This window comes from Hydractinia symbiolongicarpus, chromosome 8, assembly GCF_029227915.1.
Source record: "Hydractinia symbiolongicarpus strain clone_291-10 chromosome 8, HSymV2.1, whole genome shotgun sequence".
Taxonomy (NCBI): Eukaryota; Metazoa; Cnidaria; class Hydrozoa; order Anthoathecata; family Hydractiniidae; genus Hydractinia; species Hydractinia symbiolongicarpus.
In genome coordinates this window covers 27,809,185-27,833,704 of record NC_079882.1, presented here as the reverse complement: position 1 = coordinate 27,833,704, position 24,520 = coordinate 27,809,185, and the positions used below count along the sequence as shown (strand labels likewise).

Below are 24,520 nucleotides of genomic sequence, written 5' to 3'. Positions count from 1 at the left end.
TGTGATAATACTGTCACGAGTCCATCATTTACCTTTATTGTTTGTAGTTTACTCATATCGATTGTAATAAATAATCCTTTATTTATCTTATTAATCATATATTTATAATTTCACTTAATCACTGTTCCTTCCACACATCCTATAATGTTCATTTATAGAGCTGGAAACATAATGGAGACTCTTTTAAATTATTAAGAGGAGATTCAGCTTTCCTCAAAGGTATGTATTCTGGATTTGATGGTGACGGGCTGATATCGCCACATGCATTTCAAAACAAATACAGCAACTACATAGTAGCGATGAGACAAAATCCAACATATGACCTGAATTGGCTTAGTCTTCAACTGGAATTAAAATCTCTAAAGGATCACTTCGCGGAGTCGACTTCGCTATACTGGGGGGACACTGACAACGTACTGGCTTTGTACGGTGAAAGTAAGTACTAATATTATGGAGTAAAATTCTAATTTTCTTGAACTAACTAATTTATTCGACGAATTATTTTTGATGTATGTACAAGCTAGTTAGATGACTTCTTAATATATTTTTGTTTAACATCAAATAATACTTTCGAGTTGGCTACTTATCTATTGTTTTTATAAATTGTTAAATAATTTAAAAAAGAATTTCACTGAGATGCTATGGCAATCAATATAAAAAAGGGCGGCGAACCTAGGGGACAGGGTCCCTCAGGCTCGCAGAAAACGCTAAAAATTGTTATCGGTGTGCAATATGGGTCAAGTTATAGAAAAAAAAAGAGTTATTTCTTCATCAGGGAAAACTGTTATATCAGAAATAATCTCTTATTGTAGAAATTATAAAATTTTCTGATCAAGAATTTTTTTTGTCTTGATTGAACCCAAATTGCTGTGATTGAACCTAAAATATAAGGTGATTTTTATATGAAGGCATTCACTACGTGTTCACGATTTCAGGAGAACCGCCTCAAATATAAATCGGTAGCGGTCAATAAATAAAGGCGCGAAAAATGATTTTAAAAAAGCCGAAATGTAAAGATAAACCTTTTTCTTTAGAAAGTTTCCGAAACATGTACTTAGAATAAATAAAGTTTCAGGTTTTGTTTACAAAATCAACACACATTTTCGCTATAAATTATTTATTTCATTTTATTTTTCACGGTATCCAACATACCATTAAAAATAAACCAAGTAAATAAGTTATGAAATTGTTACGAAAACCACCATCCATTTTACATTATTTTAATTTTTGGCATAATTTATCCGCCAAACAGTTATCTTGAATATCGACTCCTGTTAATTTAACGCGCTTTAGTATAATGGAATCAAAATTGTTGTTTCTCCTTCTCTCTTTGTCATCCTCTAAGATTACAATGTGCCAAAGTAGGAAATTCTTAAAACTTTATATGCACCTTTTCGTTCAAAAAGACTGGAAAGTTAGTGCGTGAACATATACACTTCTCCAAGGGGAAGGTTTTACTGACCTCTTGTGTATCAACTTTTTCCCATGGCCGAAACCGTACATCGATTATGTCATTCATCCAGTTTCCATTCTTGTGCAACACTTGATCCCTTCAACGGACTGATTTGTGTAGAAAACACACTTTTCCTGAATTTCATAAATTATAATAATTATGATGTCATCCAATATTTTATAATGCTTCAGTGTTCCTTAAGTAAAGATATTCAGATAGATTATTAAATTATCATGACAAAAATGAAGTTTTAAGAGCAATGCAATATTCTGGTTCGATTTTATTTAGATTTAAAAAAAATAACTAATTTGAAAACGAGGCTATTCTTAGAAAGCTCGGCTATATGAACGGTTCCATCGAAACTTTTAGCTCTGAATTGAGGCACTTAACGAACAGAATTATTCACGAAATTATGTACTTTGTTCTAACTTTTGCTAAGGAACTTAGGGATAAGAATCATTTTTAGTATCGACCTCTTCAATTAAGTTTTGCATCATTAGGAAATTTGTGAAAGGTCTATTTGACTAAACCTGCTCAACACCGCGTGAGTTATTGAGCCGTGGGCTAAAACTGTAATAAGCCCAATTACAGAACGTAAAATGTTACAACATGCGATTGAAACTTACATAAGATATTAATGTTGATGGGAGAAGCATTTACACGTCTTTTCATCACCTGGATAATTCGTTTTTTCTAACAAAAATTTTGTACATGTTTTACAACTGCGTTTCTCTGCGTAAAACAACAAAATACGTTTTAAATTAGTTATATATGAACTCAAAACAGAGTGTTAAATTTTTTAAATATAAAATTATCAAACACGGTTGCTGGTATTGTATCTCTTCATACCATTTTGAATGAGGATACACGCGAACTTTTTAAGACAACAATACACAATTGTGTTAAGTTACCGCAATCGTAGCAGTTTTATCACAAAGATTTTACACTACCTGTGATATTTTGAAATGTTGAAGAAGAACTTTCCTTTTTTTATAAACAACGCTTTATAAACAAAACGAGGCTCAAAACCTTCAAAAATCGAAGCAACCTAAGCATGGTAACAATAGCTACAATTTTATTAACACGAAAGCTGGCCTGTGCTACAAAAAAGCAATACCGCAAAGAACGGTTTTTCTAGTAATGTAGTTAGACATCTTGTATCTGCGACAGAGCAGCGACATTAGGGCGTAAGCTGATAGTGATTTTAAACAATGTTGAAAGGTTTCAATTCCTTTCAAACACGTTTTAACCTTATTCGGTCCGGGGTTTTTCGAACATACTATGACCAGGGGGGGGGCGGAATCCGCCCCCCTTAATAACTTTTTATACGGTTGTTCAAATTGAATAAAACTTACCACGCTAATAGTACATCATAAAAGAAACAAAATAGCAGTAATAAATTTTTGCTTGCGTCAGCACATTTTCTGTGACGTCATTAGAAGATTTAAATTTGCTAAAAATGCCACTATCTGCTTAAAATTTAATTACTTTTGTTCCAGAGCGAATTTTTGCATTCTGTTTGAAGCTTCTGAAAGCTAAATAAAAGGTAATTAACATATTTTCCGGTTTTTACGTGGATCGCATAAAAAATTTCTAAAAAATGTCCGAAAATTCGGTTTTTTCAGACTTTCGGCTAAAATCCGACGAAATCGGGAAATCGGTCCAAATTATGTAAAATTATTCCAAATTATGTAGAATGATTTTTCTTGATAAAACAAAGTCGTGTTGCAAGTTTCAAGTTCTAAGGATAATCTTAACAGAAGTTATTAAATTTTTCCCATTATAAGGATTTCATAGAGATTTTAGGGGTAATTTCGAGTAATGGCCAATATCAAAGCCTCTGGGTATAGGACCTAAAAATTTGGCATACAGGTGTCTATTAGATAAATATTGAAACTCAGTAAGTTCCATAGCCATATGACATAGCAATAGGGAGTTATTAAAAAAACCGTCAGAGGGGGAGGGGGTGGCGGTATCCGCCCTCCCTCCCCCCGGACCGAATAGGGTTAAGTAGGGTCACACTTGGCTCAAGTTCAACGAGCGCTGCGTTCCAGAGGTCAATTCATCTCACTTGAACATTTCATCCTGTTACATACTATTTTTTACTAGGACTTGACTTTTTTTCCATGCCATAAAAACAAGTTTGGGGAGGGAATAAATTAGCGGTTCCAATTTACCCCAGCAGATCTGTGGCGAATTACCGACTTTCATACAGCGCAGTCTGGGCACGAGTAAACCGCTTGTAGGAACAAATTTTTCATAATGGTAGCGCAACAAGAAGAAAACAACAACATTAACAAAATGGAGGCATAAAAGAACTTTTATACCTCCCTGCTTTACTATTATAACACTAAAATTAAAGAAGGGCATTCTTTAATGGTTTATGGACTGTATTCTATCCAAAAGACACAAAATTCAAGGTATTAAATGACTAAAGACTGCTATTCCGTCTGAAGATTAGCCTAGCTAAAAGCCAAGTGTCCGACGTGTTACCAGAAAGAAATGTTATTGTTGGCACCACATTGCTAATTTTTATTTTTTAAAAAGTATTGTACCCAATAGTTACTACCACTATATATCTATATTTCAAAACAAAGCAAGTGCTGTTAGCTAACTAGCTAGGTAAATAGCTGACGAAAGGTGTGGTGAAACGTGTAGTTTAAGCCATTTAGCTTTAGTTAGCCTGGCCAGTGCGCAGGGGCAAGGAAAACATCACTGTGAATACTTTTCTATTATTTTCATTATGTTAGCTGTTAGTTACATCTACGTTAACCTTAAATTTACAAAAAAAATTAAAATCCAACATCCACAAATTTCTACCACAAAGTTTTTCATCTTTTATCCACAACAAAGTTTTCGTTATTTAACAATACTGATTTCTCTTTCACTAAAATTACTAAATCTTCAGCCTCAGCAAACTGTTTTTGCAAAAATCTTCATCGACATTTGACATATCTAATCTTTTAGTTAATAATAAACACTTGATATTAACAAATTAATTCTTGCAAAAAACTCCAAAATTGCCAGATTAGCTAAAATTTAGTATTGCATATATATAATTGGTTAGGATTCTAGTATTAAAAGGGGAATGGTGGGTCAAATTTTTCTGACAAGGATAGGAAAAGGTTGGAAAGATATCATAGCAACTTACATGTAAGTAAGAAAATGTTCTCCTTAAACATATTGACAAGAATTTATTTTAGCGAATAAGTTGTAAACATATGCAAACACATGAGTAACTCTTAAAATTTGTTGTGAACTTGTAAACTAAAGAAAAAAACCTAAAAACTCATGAAAACTTTTTTCTGCAAAAATCTATCTTTTGAAGATTACCTTCATCCTCAAAATCTTTTCCTCAAAAAAAAAAGTTGGCCAGAAAAAGTTAAATTAAAAAAAAATAATTCAATTTTAAACCCAAGGGGATTAACAATGAATCTGTTAGCGAAATTGGCATTAGCATTTATCAATATATCTACACTCCAATATGTATATCAGTTCCTTATACATTGTTTGAAAATATGTCTTTCACGTCTTTTTGGCATCCATGACTTTTTCTGCATCAAAACAACAAAATTATAGTAGCTAAATGGATGTTTGAATGTTTTTACTAATTCGCTTTTTATCCGATGACTTCCCATTCAATCACAATTTTTTCAAAGTTTTTTTTTAGAGATGCTAAACCATAAAGTTAAACAGTTGGCGGGGTTAAATATTCGCTTTTAGATAATCACGTAATAAGGACAGTATATATAAGCTACATATGCAGTTGTGGCATTTTTAAAAACCGTTCGTCCAAGTTTAAAAATATTCATTGATAATTATTCATATCTTGATTCTGTTTAGCTTGATATTTGACTATCCATTTCTTCTACTTTTGCAACAATATGCTAGCTAGCTCTAATTCGTTTTGGTTGTTCTTGTTGCAGCCATAGCCAAACATACATTACATTGTACATATGGTTGTTCTATATTTAATTCATACCATGAAGGTTGATTATATGGAAACAATGTGTAATATCTTGCAGTGCGTCATGTATTTTCTTATAGATACTTCAGTCCATTCTCATTGCCTCTGCCTGCAGGCACAGAGCTAAAAATACCCTTTTACCATCATCCAACTTTAAACTTTGTAAAAGTTAATAACTGTAAGTTGTTCTTGTTCTAATAAAGTTAATATACCAAAGAGAGGACTAGCAGCACCATTTCAACACGTTATTTTAAAGTTAAATGTTAAGAATTAGAAAAGAAACAACAAAAGGTTACACATTTCACGACCTTTCTCCGAATGACACAAATAATTCTTTGTGAGAAAGTGACCACGAAACTTGACTGGGCCATCGAGTCAAACAAAAACAAGCTAAAAATTTGTCCCTACAAGCGCTTTATTCGTGCCCAGACTGCGCTGTATGAAAGTCGGTAATTAGTTTACTGTGATAGTTTGCTCACTCCCTTCTCTCTCTTGAGAGCCTATAGGAAGCATAACAAGGGGGCTAGACTTTTTGTCTTGTCTTTGTGTTTGACTTTCCCACTTGTTACCCCAGTGATCTGAGACTTTTTAGATGCTTTGAAAGGGGGTTTGATATTCTTATTTTGTCTTCGTGGTTTGACGCTCACGCACATCACCCCAGTCATGACAGGCTGGCACTGTCATTAGGTTGACCCACCGCAGCAATGATCTGTTTATGCTGAGTGTTGGGCGACCTTAACACGTGTAGAGCTACAGTCAGGTTCGCAAGTCTTTGCACACAGAACGTTGCCTGCTTTAGTTTACATTTGTTCCGTTAGAAATTATTCTAAGTTTATCCATTCATGGATACTTTCGTCATAATAAGTTTTATTTTTTTCAAGTGTGCCTATTAATTCAGTTTGAATTGCCTGATTGTTTTGTTTGTTGTCTTTTTATGTTTTTTTATTAGTATTTTGTGCTATACCACTGTTTTACGCGTCCTTTTTAATGGTCAATGTATTTTTTCTAAGAAAATCCTTGTTAAAAGGGAGGGTTTTGCTATTGTGCAAAATCTCCGGAGGCATACAACCTCTGTAATAATTAACCAGCCGTCATTAGACAAGTTATATCACAACAGCCAGCTGTTTTGTCACTTCATCATCAATCCATGTGGTGAAAATTTTTTAAAAAAACGTAAAATATTTATAATGCCGTGGCCAAAGTCTTATTACATCCTGTATGTTTTCTTTTTTCTAACCCTATTTGGTATGGGCTTTTTTTACCCTTTTACCCTTTTTACCCAAGTATGGGGGGAGGGCAGAAAGTGTCCGTGGAATGTAACTTTTGTTCTGTTGGGTTTTAAGTAACGAAACTTGCCACAAAGAAGCATTATTATGTTGTGACTTTATTGGTGACAAAATATTTGGGTTGACATGTCATCACAGGAAGTGGTGACGTCATAATGAGACAATGGTTGGAGAAATATGCGTTTTTTGGAAATTCTTGATTTTTATTTTTTTTAAAACTATTTACGGTACTAGTCAAAAACTAATATGGGAAGGTAATATGATAGTGGAAACATTTACAGGTGTTATAAATTTAAGGATTTCTCCAGGGAGAAAATTGATATCAATCAGAATTTTTTTTTTTTGAAAAATCGATAATTGAGAACCTTGGTGTTAGCAGCTGTCATGGAATAAATCTTGGTATATCTCTGCGCGTTTATGTCAGTAACTACTCAGCCAAGGCAAATTGGATTGACCTGTGACAATATAACATATGCATCATATGAGGATAGATTTAAATAATAGGAAATTACAAATATTCCGGTCTGTAAATTACCAACATTCCTGTTTGCAAATTACACAGGGTGTATGTCAATACTGCATGATCACTTTATGACACTATCACATGCATAATCACATATTCATACAACTGGTTAGTTTATAAAACATTTATTTTTGGCCTTAAAGCAAAATTTTGTATGACCACCTGTCAATAAAGGACAAAGTGACAATGACAGGAAAATTTTTGTCCAAAAAATTATTTATTTTCGGAAAGTGCTATAGAAGTTAGAAAAAGTTCCAAATTTTCAAGGAATGTCATCCAGTAATTAAAAAGTTATTGGACTTTAAAAATGCTACGGGCACTTTGTGATCCCCCCCCCTCCCTCCCATACCAAATAGGGTTAATAAAGAAAATTAACGAACAACTATAAAGAAGCATATTTTTTAATTCTTCTTTAAAAAGACAAGAAAATAAATAAATAATAAGCAAACAGACAGACAGACACATCAAACCACACCGTGGCTTGAAAAAGTTAGGTATATACGAGGAATAACATGTGCAACATCAAGATTTTATAAAGTATGCTTGGTAAAAAATCACCAGGGGTCCAGATTAATTTTTTTGATACAGTATTCCCTTATTGAGAAGATAATACATCTCTAGGAAATAGTACAGTAAATAGTTTAGTTTTAAAATAACTTCTTAATAACTCCTTTAATAACTCAATTACCTTGGCGCATAGCCTTGTAGTTATGGAGTTCGCTTCGTAGTCACAAGGTATTTGCCACAGCTACGGGTCAACCCATGCCATGCGAGGGAAGTTGAGTAGGTAATGCCGGTGTATACTAAATGTATACATTCCAAACACAGGACTAACATTGATAACAGTGTTTCCAACAGTGAAGTGGCTATAACCTGTATAAATATTCGGAATAATAATAATAATTTTTAGCAATTTTTACGTAATGTCAAGATGTTTTGCGTTGAGAACAGATGTTTTAAATATATATCTATAAGGAGAAAGAAAACTGGTTTTTCTTTTCTTTCTTTGTAATTTTATCAGTCATCAGGCTACTGTGAAAAAGAATATAACACTGACGTTTAAACAACAGTATTTCGTGTTTTTTTCGTGTTTTAAAAGTTATGTAACATTTACGTACAAATGTAATTAATTTTAAAATTTACTTCCATTGACTCACTTGAGCAAGCAGCCACGTAAATTCAGTCTTAATGGAGAAACAAATTAAGAGATAATATTTTTTTCTTTAGATCGACCCCAAGCAGTTGATTACTGGTGGCTTAAAATTGGTTTTAATCAGGGTTTGTTTTAGTTTTTGATAATAAATAACTCTAACAACCAGTTTATGATTAACTTTTTAAAAATATTTTAAATATGTAATTTCCTGCATTATGACACTATAGTTATAAAACTTTCATAGCTATGAAAGTTCTTAACAATGTATATAGAATATTTTTCTGTGTTTTTTCTGTATTATTCTCATATAAATCTCAAACACCTTTTTTATTCAGGATACTTTTCTCATAAGATAGAGTTTGGAGTTTTAATGCAAGCTTATTGTTCTATGGATTGCAAAGTTTACGCATTTGGAATTGGGTTAAGTTACCCCCCTTACGTTGGTCTGTATGAACCTATTCTTAATGCTCGGATATCATTTTATGGCTATATCTTAGGTAAGATGGTAATTAATTGTATTTTAAACATGATATATGTTGGATTTTTATCTCTTTTTTCAGTACATATTTCAACTGAAATTGTGTTGTACTATGATTCTTAACCGTCTGGATTTTACAAATGGGCAATGCGAGTTTTTAGGCATTCGGATTGGCTTAGGGCTCTTGACGACGGGTCGATGTGGAGCGGTATTGCCCTTCGTAAAAAAAAATGGTACTTCAAAAGGTAAGCAAACACGAAAAGCAAGTTTCAAAAATCATTGAAAAATGCATATTTCTACTCCTACAAAACATTTATCGATAAAAAAACTTCATAGTGTCGAAACAACAACATTGGCAAGTTTAACAGTTAAAATAACCAGATTTAGCAACATTCTGTGCTTCTTCAACATGGCTATTTATTTATTTATTTATCTATTTATTTATTTATTTATTTATTTATTTATTTATTTATTTATTTATTTATTTATTTATTTATTTATTTATTTATTTATTTATTTATTTATTTATTTATTTATTTATTTATTTATTTATTTATTTATTTATTTATTTATTTATTTATTTATTCATTCATTCATTCATTCATTCATTCATTCATTCATTCATTCATTCATTCATTCATTCATTCATTCATTTATTCATTCATTCATTCATTCATTCATTCATTCATTCATTTATTTATTTATTTATTTATTTATTTATTTATTTATTTATTTATTTATTTATTTATTTATATTCATTCATTCATTCATTCATTCATTCATTCATTCATTCATTCATTCATTCATTCATTCATTCATTCATTCATTTATTTATTTATTTATTTATTTATTTATTTATTTATTTATTTATTTATTTATTTATTCATTCATTCATTCATTCATTCATTCATTCATTCATTCATTCATTCATTCATTCATTCATTCATTTATTCATTTATTTATTTATTTATTTATTTATTTATTTATTTATTTATTTATTTATTTATTTATTTATTTATTTATTTATTTATTTATTTATTTATTTATTTATTTATTTATTTACTTATTTATTCATTCATTCATTCATTCATTCATTCATTCATTCATTCATTTATTCATTCATTCATTTATTTATTTATTTATTTATTTATTAAGTATTTATTTATTTATTTATTTATTTATTTATTTATTTATTTATTTATTTATTTATTTATTTATTTATTCATTCATTCATTCATTCATTTATTTATTTATTTATTTATTTATTTATTTATTTATTTATTTATTTATTTATTTATTTATTTATTTATTAAGTATTTATACAGGATAGGTCGTTTCAGTTTATATACATTATGTGTACATATATATTTACAAGTGTAAAATAACTGCTTTCCAAACCCTGTCAAAAAAAAATGATAGTTTTAAAAGCAAAATCAAACTTAGAAATTATGTAGTGGGTAAACTTAAAATTTGACCAAAAATGGATTGCAAAGTATTGAAAAATTTATGCAATATCGTGATGTTTAAAAACATTTCACTGCTTGGTTTAGAAAATAAATGATAGAAATTAGTCTAATACCACATATTTTCCAAACCATACTGTAAACTAGTTAGAAGTTAGAAATAAAAGTTAAAAAAGTTAAATAGCTAAAAGCTAAAATTATCTAATTTCTTTAAAAACATTCTCGTTATTTTCTAAACAGGTGTTTCTTGACAAACTATTGTAAATATGTGCACCTTGATAGAAAACACTTTCTGCTTTCTTAGTTTTCACCTTTGGTAACTTTATTGAGTATTTAATATTTTTTCCCAAAATTTGTAAGATTTTGTTTGGTTTAGACTGGATTCTTTGACTATTACGTTTAGTGGTGCAACGTTTTTAATATAAGCTGGGGTTCCAAATATCATTGTCTCTTTTTTGCCATTTTTGAAGTTTCGAGACAAGTCGTTGTTTCTCAGCCAAATATAAATTTCAGGAATGTTAATATTCAACATTTTTTGAATGATTCAGAATCTTTCCCATGAACGTATAAAACGGTATCGCTAGCGTATTTGAGAATACTACAATGACGTTAGCAGGTGTTGATATTGTCCAAGTGAAATAAAAAAACGTTAGTCCAAGAATTGATCCTTGTGGAACTCCTCTGAAAACTGGATAGTCCCAACACAGGTGACCGTCGTGGAGAACGCACTGCTTACGGTTGAAAAGATAGTTTTCAGACAAAATCAACTCCTTTCCAGTTGTGCCGTAAGATGGTATGTTGGATAGAAGGAACAAATGACTAACTGCGTCGAATGCCTTACTTAAATCAATGTAAGTCATCCCTGTTAGGTAAAAATTGTCCATGTTTTTACGAATATTATCAACTAAGATATTACAGGCTAATTCCGTTGATCTGTGCCGGCGAAAACCAAACTGACTGTTTTTCAGCAAATAGTTGTTTTCAATATAGTTTGAGAGTTGGTGATGTACAACACGTTCAAGTATTTTGGACAGACATGGCAATACGGAAATTGGCCAGTAGTTGGTAAAGTCTAATTTTGATTCCAATTTGTGAAGTGGAGTAATTTTTGAAATCTTCCAGCCATTTGAAACGGTGCTGTTTGACAATGATCTATTGGTGATAAAAGCTACATGTTTCGAAAATTTCGTCTGCTGCTTCTTTTAGAAGATTTGGTGGAAGATCGTTGATACCCGATGTATTTGCGGATTTGCAGATTTCAGATGGTGTAACACAGCGAAATAAAAATTTCTGAGTAGTTCGAATTAGTACTCTCGGCGGTTTGTTCCATACAAAGTTCTTGGTAGGATGGAGAGTTTTGAGTAGCTTTGTAGTGACATTGCAGAGAAAAACGACCAAACCATTCAGTTATAGCTTTTTTATCAAAGATTTTTTCATCGTCGACTTTAAATAACGTATTTGTTTGCTTCATTTTTGACTTTGTCGGGAAAATCTTTTTCAGTGTTTTTCAAAATAATGTTGAATTGTTTATGTTTTCTTTTAGTAGGTTTGTGTTATACGTTTGTTTCGCCTTTTTGATTAAAACATTAACTTTATTTCGTTGGCTTTTTTAATACCAATGGTTTACCGTTGTTTTCGATTTTTGAAACATTTTCTGGAGTACATCTAGGCAGTCCTTTTCGTTTTTGACTTTATGTATCAGCCATGGGCATATGTTGGCATTCGCCCTTTTTGTAGCACAAGGGGCGTGTTTATTAAAACTTTCAGTCAAGTTTTGATTAAGCGCCCGAAGAGATTCTGAAACGAAGTATGAATTATACACCGACGACCAATCAGTATTTTTGAGGTCTTGTTTTAATTTAGCATTGTCATAATTTTTCTAATTTCTTTATCTAAACGTCTTTGGGTACGAATTTACTTTGTTTTGTTTTCGATTGAAACCAATTTAATCATGCTTACTAAAGCTGATCCCGTAAACGCCATGCTTTGTAATGGTAAATGGGGTATTTGTAAAAACCAAGTCTATTAATGATTCACATTTATCTGTTATTCTTGTTGCCGTTTTAATTATCTGCTTAACATGGAAAAGCGTGAAGATTGATTACCGTTATCTTTTTGACAATTGATATTGAAATCTCCTGTTAACATCGTCTCTTTATTCTCAGGTGCGAAGAGTTTCATTGAAGTTTCTCAGTAGTTCATTTAGCTACATTGTCCATAAAAAAGATGATCTGATATCCAGTTTTATCAAAAATACTAACTACAGGACGACGAAATTTTAACAAATACGTCTCCTCTCATTCTTAGACTTATTCCTTCAGCTTTTTGGTTACTTAGTCAATATAAAACTCGTTGAAGCCCATATTAGTCTTCGCCAGCTATCTAACTAGCTAGTTAAAAAATTTACTTCGACATTCGCTGTAACCAAACTTTAGTTGCACATTCAACTTTACAGATTATCGTCACACATCGTAATGTTTTGTTTACAAAGATTTATTCCATAGGGAATTTCGCATTATGCATAGATTGTCTTTAGAAAGGACTGTTTTGAATTTTGACCTCCAGTGTTAACAAAGTAGTGCTGGTGAATTATATCATTATAAGAACACTAAACCAAAATTCTTTTTTTTTATCTAACTTAGACGGTTAACTCAGTCATTGCACCGACCTCGCAAGCTCAGTTGGCATTTCGACCTCGGCGGTATTTTGCGGTATAGGCCGGGGTAATCGATTATTATTGTATTAGTATAACACAGTCTGCTTTTTAAAATCTTCTTTTTAACGTTTGAAATACAGGCTACAGCGATTACAAGAGGACAGCTAAAATACCTTTTTGTGTATCAAAATAAAATTTTTAATCAAGCAAAAATGTTCTGCATCGAATGTGTAAGCAATAAAAGTATAGTTTACAAAAATCATTCATCGATGAATGGATGCAGGAAAATGATTTGTAAAATGTTAATGCGAAAATAAAGCACAAAAATAAAAATAAGAAGGCCTGCGACTTAAAGATTTTCGCTAATAGTAACTTAAACTTTTCAATATCTTGGAAAAACCTGAAATTTTAAAAAGACCATAAAATTTATGAAATTATACGAATGACCATAGAATTTTTAATCATATAAAACGAGCTTAAATTACTGCATATTTGGCTGATAATTGTTTAATGTCTTCAGATTCTCTTTGAACTCAGAGCCAGTCTCCCCCAGAATAATTTAACCGTGAATACTTACGTTCGTTTCATAAAAGTTTTGTTTCATTTGAAAAGAAAATTTTCAATTATCAAGCTTCGCAATACATAATGGTAGTAATATTCATCAGTATCAAAACAAACACTAAAACGTATGACATTGCTGTAAAAATAGCCAACGAGGAAAGTACAAAAAGTTGCTAAAGTTTAACGCAATGTTGTTGATTCTGAACCTAGCTTTTTCTTAAAGATCCAACAAGGAAGACAATTATGTAAGATTTTCGAAGAAGAACTTGTTGTTAGAAAAGAAAAGGCTATAAATAACAGTATTAAACAATGGGGCAGAGATCTGTCTTTACTTTCTGTTGTGTCGCACAAGCTTATGCAAGACTATCGATGGAATTATAGCTATGAAGAATCGTAGGAGAGGTTCTCTGAAGCACAAAGTTCTGGGATACTAGTTGATTAATGAAAGGAATGTCGCATATAACCTAATTTAAAGCAGGTACATAACACTTCACAATAGAAAGTGTATGATTTCCATATAGCTGCCTTTATCACATATCTTTTATCACATCATTTCAAGAATCAAATGAATAATAATAGTTTTATTGCAAAATTGATGATTCGAATATAATAACGTCCGATTCTTACTCTTTATTAAAAACGGTGATGGCGAATTAGTACTTGGAATAAGTAATAAAATGCTTAATTCACTTCACTTGTGCTTCAATTAAATTGTGTTATGCGCTTAACCCTATTCGGTCCGGGGTTTTTCGAACATACTATGACTGGGGGGGGGGGAGGGGGGAGCGGATTCCGCCCCCCCCCTCAATAACTTTTCATAGGATTGTTCAAATTGAATTAAATTTGGCACACTTATAGTACGTCATAAAAGGAACAAATTGGCGGCAATAAATTTTTGCTTGCGTTAGCACATTTCCTGTGACGTCATCAGAAGCTTGAAAATTGTTAAAAATACCACTATCTGCTTAAAATATAATTACTTTTGTTCTAGAGCGAATTTTTACATTCTGTTTAAAGTTTCTGAAAGCTAAATAAATTTTTTTTTAACATATTTTCCGGTTTTTACATGGATCAAATAAAAAATTTCCAAAAATTGCCCGAAAATCCGTTTTTTTCCGATTTTCGGGTAAAATCCGACAAAATCGGGAAATCGGATTAGTCACGTGTCAAAATTATTCAAAATGATTTTTCTTGATGAAACAAAGTTGTGTTGCAAGTTTCAAGTTCTAAGGATAATTCTAACAGAAGTTACTATATTTTCCCCATTATAAGGATTTCATAGAGATTTTAGGGGTAGTTTCGAGTAATGGCCAATATCAAAGCCTCTGACAGGTATGGCACCTAAAAATTTAGCATGCAGGTGTCTAATAGATAAATGTTGAAACTCAGTAAGTATCATAGCGATATAAGAAAGCAATCAGGAGTTATTAAAAAAAAACCGTCAGGGGGGGGGCGGAATCCGCCCCTCCCCCCCCCCCCCCCCCCCGACCGAATAGGGTTAAGTGAGAAAAACAATACAATTCGAAATAAAAACAAATTGAGTGGTCTGGTTATAATATTACTAAGAATGTGCTAGAATAGAGAAAAAATCAAAGACGAAGAGCTTACTGGAGCCGTTCCGTAGTCCCTTTATTAATCTCTTACTAGGAAAGATTATTAACAATAATTTCAAATATAGTATAGTCTCCGAGTATGAGAACCTGGTGTATTAAGTTACAGATATCAATAAGTAAATAATGTGTATTGGTGAATAAAAATACCTTCATATATAATTTTAGAATAACAATTTTACAATGTGTTTCTCTAAAAGCATAACTGCAAAAAATGTTTTAAACAATCGTTTTAGTACATTACTTGTAATTTTTCTCTCCTTTCATTTCTAATTTATATTTTAGTTTAATAAAGTGAAAATACCTAGCTAGCATGGTTTAGTGATTTCAATGCTTTTTATCTAGTAATAATGTGGCTTAGTGGACCTTTAGTGTATTATTATTGTGGCACAGAAATTTAAAAGTAGTATCAATGGCAGTAAATTGTGCCAAATATGACCAACTTGGTACAATAAACTGCGTTACGGTGGTGCATTATGCAGGCTAATAACCCGATTGAAACCAGGTCGTGGGATAATGTGTCTGGTAGAAGCAACATTAACGCTAAAAACATGAGAATTTCGAAGACTTTTACGATTTATCGGTTTCCGTAGAAATGCTTTACCTCAGGAAATATAGCTATTATAAAAATATATACTAATGTCATCACATTTGTTCTAAAATACTCCACAGAAACTTTTAGGTCAAAAACCCTTTTTGTGCCCAAATTAAATGACGATGACAATTTAACTGATGGAATTTTTGTCCATATTTTTATATTATTTAAAGGTGTAAACATATTTCGTAGAAAAAAGAAGTGGCCAAGCAATAGGGTAAAAATACAATTATCCCGTATAGATATATTTAGTGTGTGGCTTCAGTTCCGAGCTAGATATCTAAATTTTCCCCCAAAAAACCTTATTTGTACAAAGCCATTCCGAAGTAACGTACTTAAAATAATGTTAGGGTTTTCAGTACAATCCACAAACATTTTAAATTAAATAAATTGACTAAAGCTCACTGTTTGTCCTTTTTTGCCATTGTCATCATTGTTTTTTCACTGCGACATTTAAACATGCAAAGTGCATGTTTAAAATTTAATAGGTGTTTACTGTGCACTAAGTTTTTATATTTTATTAAATATAGGAATCAGTATTTTTCTATTGCGTAAAAATAAATCTAAAAGCAATCTAACGATCTGCTTTGAGTAGCAGCAAATTACTTTTCTTTAGGACAACGGTCAGAAATGTTTATCACAGATACACTTAGTTCATGTATCACCCCTACATGTGGTTATGGCACAAAAGTTTACGATCATGTATGTGATGTCCCAGAGCAACCCTGGAAGGATGTTTTTTGTCCAAGAAAGAAAAACGACACCTGTATACAAAAAGAATGTCCATGTAAGTAATGGTTTTTTCACGAAAATGGAGAATACGTTTTCCCAATTTTATCTTCCTGCCACCATCGTTATATAACTTGGCGGATTTAATTTTTTTCAGTTGCGTACATTCACTTAAATTGTTTCAACAACGTAGTTAATCAATTCATATGCTAGTTTTAATATTGTGAGTAAGTAACTTGTGAAAAGAGATATAAAAACTAGCAAGCATTGTTAGAGTTGTATCTTCATGTTTTAGTACTTTTTTTTCTTTTCTTAGTTGGCATTCCAGAAAATCTTCGTGTGGAAGTAGTTGATCGTTATTACATTAAGGTCAAATGGGACAGTTTTGATCGGTCATCATTACAGAAAAAGGATGATTTTCAATACAAATTAATGGCAAGACATGAAGGAAACACTATACACACAAGTTTAATTTCTCATTCAGAACATTCCTACATTTTCAGTGATTTGTCAAGCTTTACTGAATATTCTATTCATATATCTGGATACTCACTATTGGGTAATGTCCAAGGCAACTACAGTGAGCCTGTAAACCAAACAACAAAACAAGATGGTACGTAGATAACTAAAACCTTTGTTTTCTCACCAAACTTATAACGCATTTTTAATACAGTATTAAATTTTTTTTTTTCGTAGTACCAAATGGAATAGCTACTATTACTTCCATGGAAGCAATAAACTCTACTTGCATGTTGCTGCAATGGCAGCATATACCAGAAAAAAATGTGAGGGGAATTCTTCGTGGTTATCAAATTAAATACCACGATGACGACTTCAATGTCTCAAAAATAGTTGAAACAGGACCTGTCACTGAATACCTAATTTGTGGATTACTGCCTTTTAAACAATACGAGGTTCACTTATGGGCGAGGAATGATGATTATTTAGCTGATTTATATGCATCAGCATCAAATATGACCGACGAAGATGGTAAGTTTTTTAATGGCATGTGTCTCTGTGTTTTTTTGAAATTATTATGACAGGTACTGCGAAGATGAAAAGTCTCTATGTGTCAGCATATTTTGCAAAAACAAGTTAATGAAATTAGCAGCAGATGGGCGTGTGGCATTGCTGATTCTGCTCTACCAATAGCTTCTGAGAGGCTTTCCCAAATTTAACTAACCTTAGCACATTTGAACATTTGTCATATGTCATAAAAAAATAAGTTGCAAAACTTTAAATATTTACAGTTCCTTTATTTCAACAACATAGGAAAAGCAGCCTATCCACATGTCTAACTTTGTACATTATTCCTTCGTTCAACTAACGTTGTGACGTAAGTGTCAACTTTCAACCGTATTTGGTAAGAAGAGCAAATTTTAGTGTCATCTAAAAGTCTTGCCAAATTGTTATAAAACTTTGTGACTATTAATATTTATGCATCTTATTCGAAAAAATTTCACTTTACTTATTGATGACTTCATTAGTTAAAAACCATTGCTTAAAACACCTTTATAAACTCTTTAAAATGAAAATTATTGTAATTTCTTATCTGGTAGTAATATCTTCATTTAACTTTTATAAAGGGTTTACACTGGTAATATGAATTTTGGTCAAGCTTTACCATTTGCTGAATCTGTTTACTCCGGTTTTCGCAATTCTAAACCGCTGCATAAAATATATCACATTTTGGGGGGTTATTTAAGTGATTGTCCTTTTACATTTGCAAAACCTGGAAAATATGTCATAAAACATTTATATTCCTGACAACAAATCAAAAAAAATGGCACAATGTTAACAAGAATGTTCTCATATATCCGGGGAGAAAACGAGGCAAAAAAAACACCACCGTTGCACTGCCATACCTTCTGAAGACTAGCTTGTCGACTTAAGTAAAAAATGTCATAGAAAGAAGATAAATTAGACTGACCGACGTACTAAACATAAACCGTCTATGTTCTGGAAGCTGATTACTAGTTGACTAAAAAATAGGGTTTTTTTTAGAACGCGTCACATCATAATTGATAAAATGTATTAGCACTTCCCCAGATTTCAAAATTTGTGATCACATCACGCAATCAATGTGTACTTCAAAGGGTTGTTAAGTGAACATTACTGCTCTCTTAGCGGGCATCAATACTTAAAAATCGCCTGTTATTGTCGTATTGTCGTTATGTTTCACCCGTGTATTCATGTATTTATATGTGTCAAACTTTATTTCTCGTTTAAGTTTTCTCAAATTTTAAAAACCACAACTAAATAAAAGTTTATTATACTCATTAGACCCGATATAATGTGTTGGTCGTAAAAGTGAAATTGACAATTACGTTTTTTTAATAAACATAATATAGTTGTAACAATAGCAACTAACTAACGATTCATATCAAAAAATGCAGTGTATCAAAATAACTAATAATAGTCTCACTGCAATTTTAATGTTCTTAGTTCCTCTAAAGTTCGGAAAAAATGTTTGGGGAGAAGATACTGGTTCGTACTCTATCAAAGTTGAATGGGAAGGGTTGACAAATGTAAGAGAATGGCTTGGTCATCCATATCAATACCATGTGTACTATCGTCGTTTTGGAAAGTCGGAATTTACGGAGCAAATAGTTGTTAATGCAAGCACTTTTAAAGTTGAAATTGATGGTTTGGAAGGTTACAGTGAGTATGAAGTAGCTGTTGCAGCGGCAACAACAGTTGGTGTTGGAGCATACAGTGATATTGAAATAATAAAGACTGGAGAAGCTCGTGAGTGAATTAGAGATTTATTAAGTGTTCTGATTAAAATATGTGTTTTATCAACTACTTTTTTTTAGCACCGACTGGTCCACCTCAAAATGTTACTGGTGCGTACAATAACTCTCGAAGCATTTATGTTAATTGGACAGAACTTATGGAGGAAGATACTCGAGGAATAATTACGAAATATCTTATCATTTGTACAACGATAAGTTCAGTTGAAATGGGAAAACAGAACATTTCAAGTAGCGAAAGGTTGACCACTGTGTTTGGAGGTTTGCAAATATATAGACCATATTTAGTTACAGTTGCCGCCTACACTGCTGCCGGACTCGGACCTTTTAGTGATCCACTAACTGTGTGGACCGACGCAGAAGGTAACAATCTTTTCTCTCAAAGTACTGTTCAGTTTATTTCAGAAAGTTTCATTGCTATTAATATTTGCATACCTAAAGGTTATTATTTCAACCCTGTTTTAAATGGGACGGGAGTGGATTGGCAAGTTGTTCCTGAAACTTCTGCATGCACCTCTAATTGCCAATAGCTGGTTTTCTAATGGCAGTTAGGTTTTCACCAGGTTCTAGTTTTGTTCAAGCAGTGTTATTTAATAAAAAATTGGTTGGTGAGTCATTGTCACAAAGTCAAATATACGGCGTCGGAATTGTCTGTTTGCATATCACTAGCCCAAATTAAAATTTTCTCGTTCCTGGCCATGATAAATTGAAAACTTTGCTTCAATTCGCCATCCAAAAAAAACAAACAAACAAACAAACAAAAAACAGCTATTAAATCTGTGTTACGAAAAACTATAGCCACACTTTCGCGCCACGTAAATTCATTAAAATGACTTTGGGCATACATTGAATTATTGACCGTCAATAAGTATTTGTACATTAATAGATTTTTGTCTTGTATCTCACGCAATATATGTGTTTTTTTAAATTTTATTGGATTATTAATTAAAAAGTTAGAGTTCTAAAAATTAAAGCCTTCGGAAATACAATAGGATATTCTCAAAAACATTTTTTCATATAAAACAGCATAATGCATAATAATTTGCGAGAAAGAGCAAAAAAAGAGCAAAAATTATAAGCATACTCGAGGCATGTTTGTAATCTCTCTACCTGTCTCATTGAGAATCACCTTTCTTGGTTATTCAGTTTGGGTAAATAGATCATTTTCTTTGCGGCAAGTTTGCGATAATTAAAGTCAGTAATATAGAATGTACTTTTCAGCACCATTTAGAGGACCTTATAATCTTACGGGTTACAACACAAGTTCGACATCGATCTACATTGAATGGAATGACATACACAAGAGAGAATGGGCTGGTGTTATTGGAAATTTTCAATTGACTATACAATCTGTTGACGACCCAAATGACAAAAATATAACAAATATAACACGTAAAGGGTATGTGTTTTTCCCTTTTTTATGTGTTAATACGTGTTGTTTAGTAATACCACTTGTTCTAGAAAATCTTCCACAACTATTTTTTTCCTTTTTAGAAATGAAAAAATGTTTATTTTCGAAGCGAAAGACCTAAAATATTTCACAACCTATCAGATTAAAGTTTCTTGTTTCAACGTTAAAGGCGTGTCTCCTTTTTCAAATATTACAGTGACAACAGAGGAATCATGTAAGACGGAGAAATTGTTATCTATGCTTTAGTTCTTCTACTGCTTTCTTTCAACATTTTTCATTTTATTGTATTTTAGGGTCTGTTATTTTTCCTCCAAGCATCCATGCAGTGGCAACAGGAAGCAATAATGTAAGCATTTCATGGGAGCTCCCTGATAAAACAAAAATTCCTGGCATTGTAAGAGGTTACACAGTGAGATTGCAACCAATATATACAGCTGAGGATTTGACAATTGGAACATACTCAACGCGACAACGAAGAGATGCACCAACCGAACTATGTGCAGAGGGACAGTACTGTGAGGGCTTACCAATGGAGATGTAAGATTCTAACTCGTAACATGTTAGAAGTAAATAGATATAAAATTTTAAAAACCAAATGTATTTCCTTATTTAAGCAGTTTTCTTTTGCCTAAGCATAGTGGAATTTTCATAGTAGTAAAAAATAGTCAATGTTTAGGTTTTAGTATTTAATGTTTTATCAAATTTCACCAACTTAGGAATAACATGACTATCTCCGGTGCTGGTACCGTAAGTTTTAACACCAGTGGACTACGAGGAAATACGTTTTATAATATCAGCATTTCCGTTGATACAAAATTCGTTGGTTTAACTAGCTCACCTGTTCAATTCTTAACGCCTGAAGGAAGTTAGTATACATATTTTTGAATTTATTGACTGTTTATTTGCCTTGATATATGATCAGAAGTTTTTTTTAAATCATAATCTAGTAGCTGACAAACATTACCCCTTTTCATTGCATTATTTTAGCACCAACCATGTCAGCATACAATTTTACCTGTGAAGCAGTGAGTTACAATGCCCTTCTACTGCAATGGAAACACTCTCCTCCTGCTTATTTGGAAGGTATTCGAACAAAATATATGATTTATTACCAACTTGGCAATAAAATAGTCAATGAAACTGATGAACCATATAAAAGAAGAATGGAGTTATTCTTCTTGAAAGCAAACACACAATACACGGTTTGGATGACAGCTTTTACCAGTGTGGGGGAAGGAAAGCCGACTGAAAAGTTGAACTGTTCAACATATGAAACTGGTAGGTAAAAATGCAGTTTCTTTGGTTTTTAAAGAATTGATTTCACTATAATAGCTGAAGATATTTAATTGCCAAATTTTTTACTCTAATATCTCATATTTCTTAACAATGATCTCAAACATCTGTAAATGATTAAATTTATTTAGAACCAACAGCGGCTCCCCTACAAGTACGTGCATCTAGTTTCCATTATCCATATGCAAGCTTAATTCAATGGGAACATATACCAGATGATCAATGGCAAGGATCTAAGCAAGGCTATACTATCTTCTATGAGAAGTTATCTACTGGTGAAATCGATGTTGATGATGGATGGATAAAAGCTACAAGAGTCGATGTTCCTTTAACAACCTCTTATGTGCTTACAGGTTTAGAATCGTATAGTGTTTACAGTGTTCGTATAGCTGCAAGAAGTAATGCAGGTGTTGGTTTTAAGAGCGAGTCAGTACGTTTTGGTAAGACATGGACTTTATTGTAAAATTATGGTCTATTATGTTTATTATTGTCTTTTTTTACATCCCTATCTTTTAGAAACATGTCATGTTCCACAAGCAAAGTTAATACTCAATTACATGGTATATCCACCTTATGTTGATTATCCAAAAGGTAACAATTTGCGTCCAGAAGGTATTGTAATGGATTTAACTAAACAAATGCTGCTGACATGTGCTCACAATTGCACTTCATTCAATCAAAGTGTTTACATCTCTTACAATCGCGTTGATTTGGACTCGTTCAGTGATATAAAGAATTTTACGGTAAATCGCACTGCATTGCAAGTCCCGAGGTTGGATACTGGAAAATTTACACCTGAATATTCTCTTATTGCCACTACAACAAGTCCAGGATTTATCATTCTGGAAGTTCCTGACAGCCCTGCGCAAGCTGCTACAAAAGTGGAGGATGGATTACTTAGTGGTATATTTGGAACTTTGCCTATATGTGCATTTTACTTTATGCTAAACTGGCTTTTTGGTGCAATATTTTGGTTTTGTGTATGTATATCACATTTAAATTTCATCTGTGAAAGTGCATGTTTATAGTCATGACTAGTTGCTTGTTTAACTTGGTGTTACATCTTTGGTTAGAATATCCTACAAAGTATCTATTTCTGCGCAGTAATTTATATTTATTTAGCAGGAAGCTCTATTGAATACTACTTATACGTAGGAACCAACAAAAGTTGAACACAAAGGTCGTGGAATATCATTGGCTGGTATATTTGAAGGTTTATACTTGGCTATTATGACCAGCACTACTGTTGGGTAAGTTGCGATCTCCAAACAATAAATTTTCTAATAATTTTAAAGGAAAAATACCTTTTACGTTTTTATAAGTAATGCTCTGATAGGAAAATAAGGCTTACAGTAACTCTTTTTCCCAGGGAACTTTAAGGCTCAGATAAGTAGGCTGAGAAAGGTAACTGACCTAACGATATTGTAACGCAATAAATAACTTCAAATAAATTTTAAATCTTGAAATAAAGTCCAAAGTAGGTTTAAACCCTGGCTCTTTGTAAAAGTTCAGTAAACTTTATAGATACGGTGACAAGATACCTGAAACAACGTCAGGGCGGATATATATAGTGTTTTGGACACTTCTTGGTTTGGTGTTAACTGGAATTGTTACCGGTACTCTTTCGTCAGCTTTGTCTGTGGCTGCTATGAATTCAATGAAACAAAAACTTCCAGATGACAAGGTTTAATAACTTCTACATTTACCGGGTTTTAGATTTTGTTTAAACTCTCACGAATTGTAAGACAATGGTATATTTTTAAAAAAAGTTGCTGTTAAATGCGCAACTACAACTTCGTCGTCGTTGTTGTTGTTGTTGATATTGTTTGGTGTTGCGGATTTTGCCGTGCCTTTTTCTCCATATTTTGTTTTTACATTTATTCGCCGTGCACGCAACATTTCGCTATTTATATAGGTGTTAGCATTGTATGGCTCTGCAGAGTACACATATGGAAAGAAAAATATAAAAAAGTTTGATAAAAGTAAGCCCTTTTATCTGTGTTATGACTATATAATTTCAAGTTTTAGCCAATTTATATGATAATTAAAATAAGCGAGCTCTAATTTTGAGAACATAGCAATTAATTTAAAGATACTTAACAATCTTAACATTAGTTTAAAATCATTAATGCGCTTATTTTTACATTTTTAATTGAACCTCTGACTGTCAAATGCTATTAGAAATCATTGTGGTTAGGTTAGCCAAACTTATCACGCTAATTTATAGCTGTCTGTACCATTTATGCTTGATTTTTTTTCGTTAGACAAAACATATTACTCATACGAAGAAGTTTTTGGACCATTGAAAAACAAAAGTGTAAAATATGCATTGCTTGATCGATATGTTGCTGAGGTATTAAAAAGCAACATCTCTGATTACGGGTTGGGTGTCAACAAAGCTTTTAATGTACCGTCTGATTTTGGTGTAGCTGCATTTGGTGAGATGGAGAAGTTAAAAGTTTGTGGGACAAAATTTGCAAAAGCAAATACGGATATAACGTCTAAGGCCATTTCAAATCTTTTAAAGGTAATTGCCAATCGATTCTATAGTTTTATTGCTGATCAGTTAAAGTATGAAAAATAATTGAT

At 32.1% G+C, this 24,520-nt stretch overlaps 1 protein-coding gene across 1 annotated transcript in view; it reads left to right on the top strand.

The window, feature by feature from the left end:
* LOC130654310 (uncharacterized) overlaps nucleotides 1-24,520 on the top strand; it is a 43,961-nt gene that overhangs the window by 18,229 nt on the left and 1,212 nt on the right. Inside the window, exons 5-23 of the mRNA XM_057456866.1 lie at nucleotides 159-435; nucleotides 8,457-8,507; nucleotides 8,718-8,879; nucleotides 16,362-16,532; nucleotides 16,791-17,087; nucleotides 17,171-17,464; nucleotides 18,920-19,222; nucleotides 19,291-19,590; nucleotides 20,449-20,626; nucleotides 20,722-20,852; nucleotides 20,932-21,175; nucleotides 21,355-21,503; nucleotides 21,626-21,916; nucleotides 22,063-22,371; nucleotides 22,448-22,911; nucleotides 23,087-23,181; nucleotides 23,456-23,615; nucleotides 23,847-23,913; nucleotides 24,196-24,458. Of these exons, the coding sequence (XP_057312849.1) occupies nucleotides 159-435; nucleotides 8,457-8,507; nucleotides 8,718-8,879; nucleotides 16,362-16,532; nucleotides 16,791-17,087; nucleotides 17,171-17,464; nucleotides 18,920-19,222; nucleotides 19,291-19,590; nucleotides 20,449-20,626; nucleotides 20,722-20,852; nucleotides 20,932-21,175; nucleotides 21,355-21,503; nucleotides 21,626-21,916; nucleotides 22,063-22,371; nucleotides 22,448-22,911; nucleotides 23,087-23,181; nucleotides 23,456-23,615; nucleotides 23,847-23,913; nucleotides 24,196-24,458 (4,206 nt within the window). The remainder of the gene's footprint in view (nucleotides 1-158; nucleotides 436-8,456; nucleotides 8,508-8,717; nucleotides 8,880-16,361; nucleotides 16,533-16,790; nucleotides 17,088-17,170; nucleotides 17,465-18,919; nucleotides 19,223-19,290; nucleotides 19,591-20,448; nucleotides 20,627-20,721; nucleotides 20,853-20,931; nucleotides 21,176-21,354; nucleotides 21,504-21,625; nucleotides 21,917-22,062; nucleotides 22,372-22,447; nucleotides 22,912-23,086; nucleotides 23,182-23,455; nucleotides 23,616-23,846; nucleotides 23,914-24,195; nucleotides 24,459-24,520) is intronic.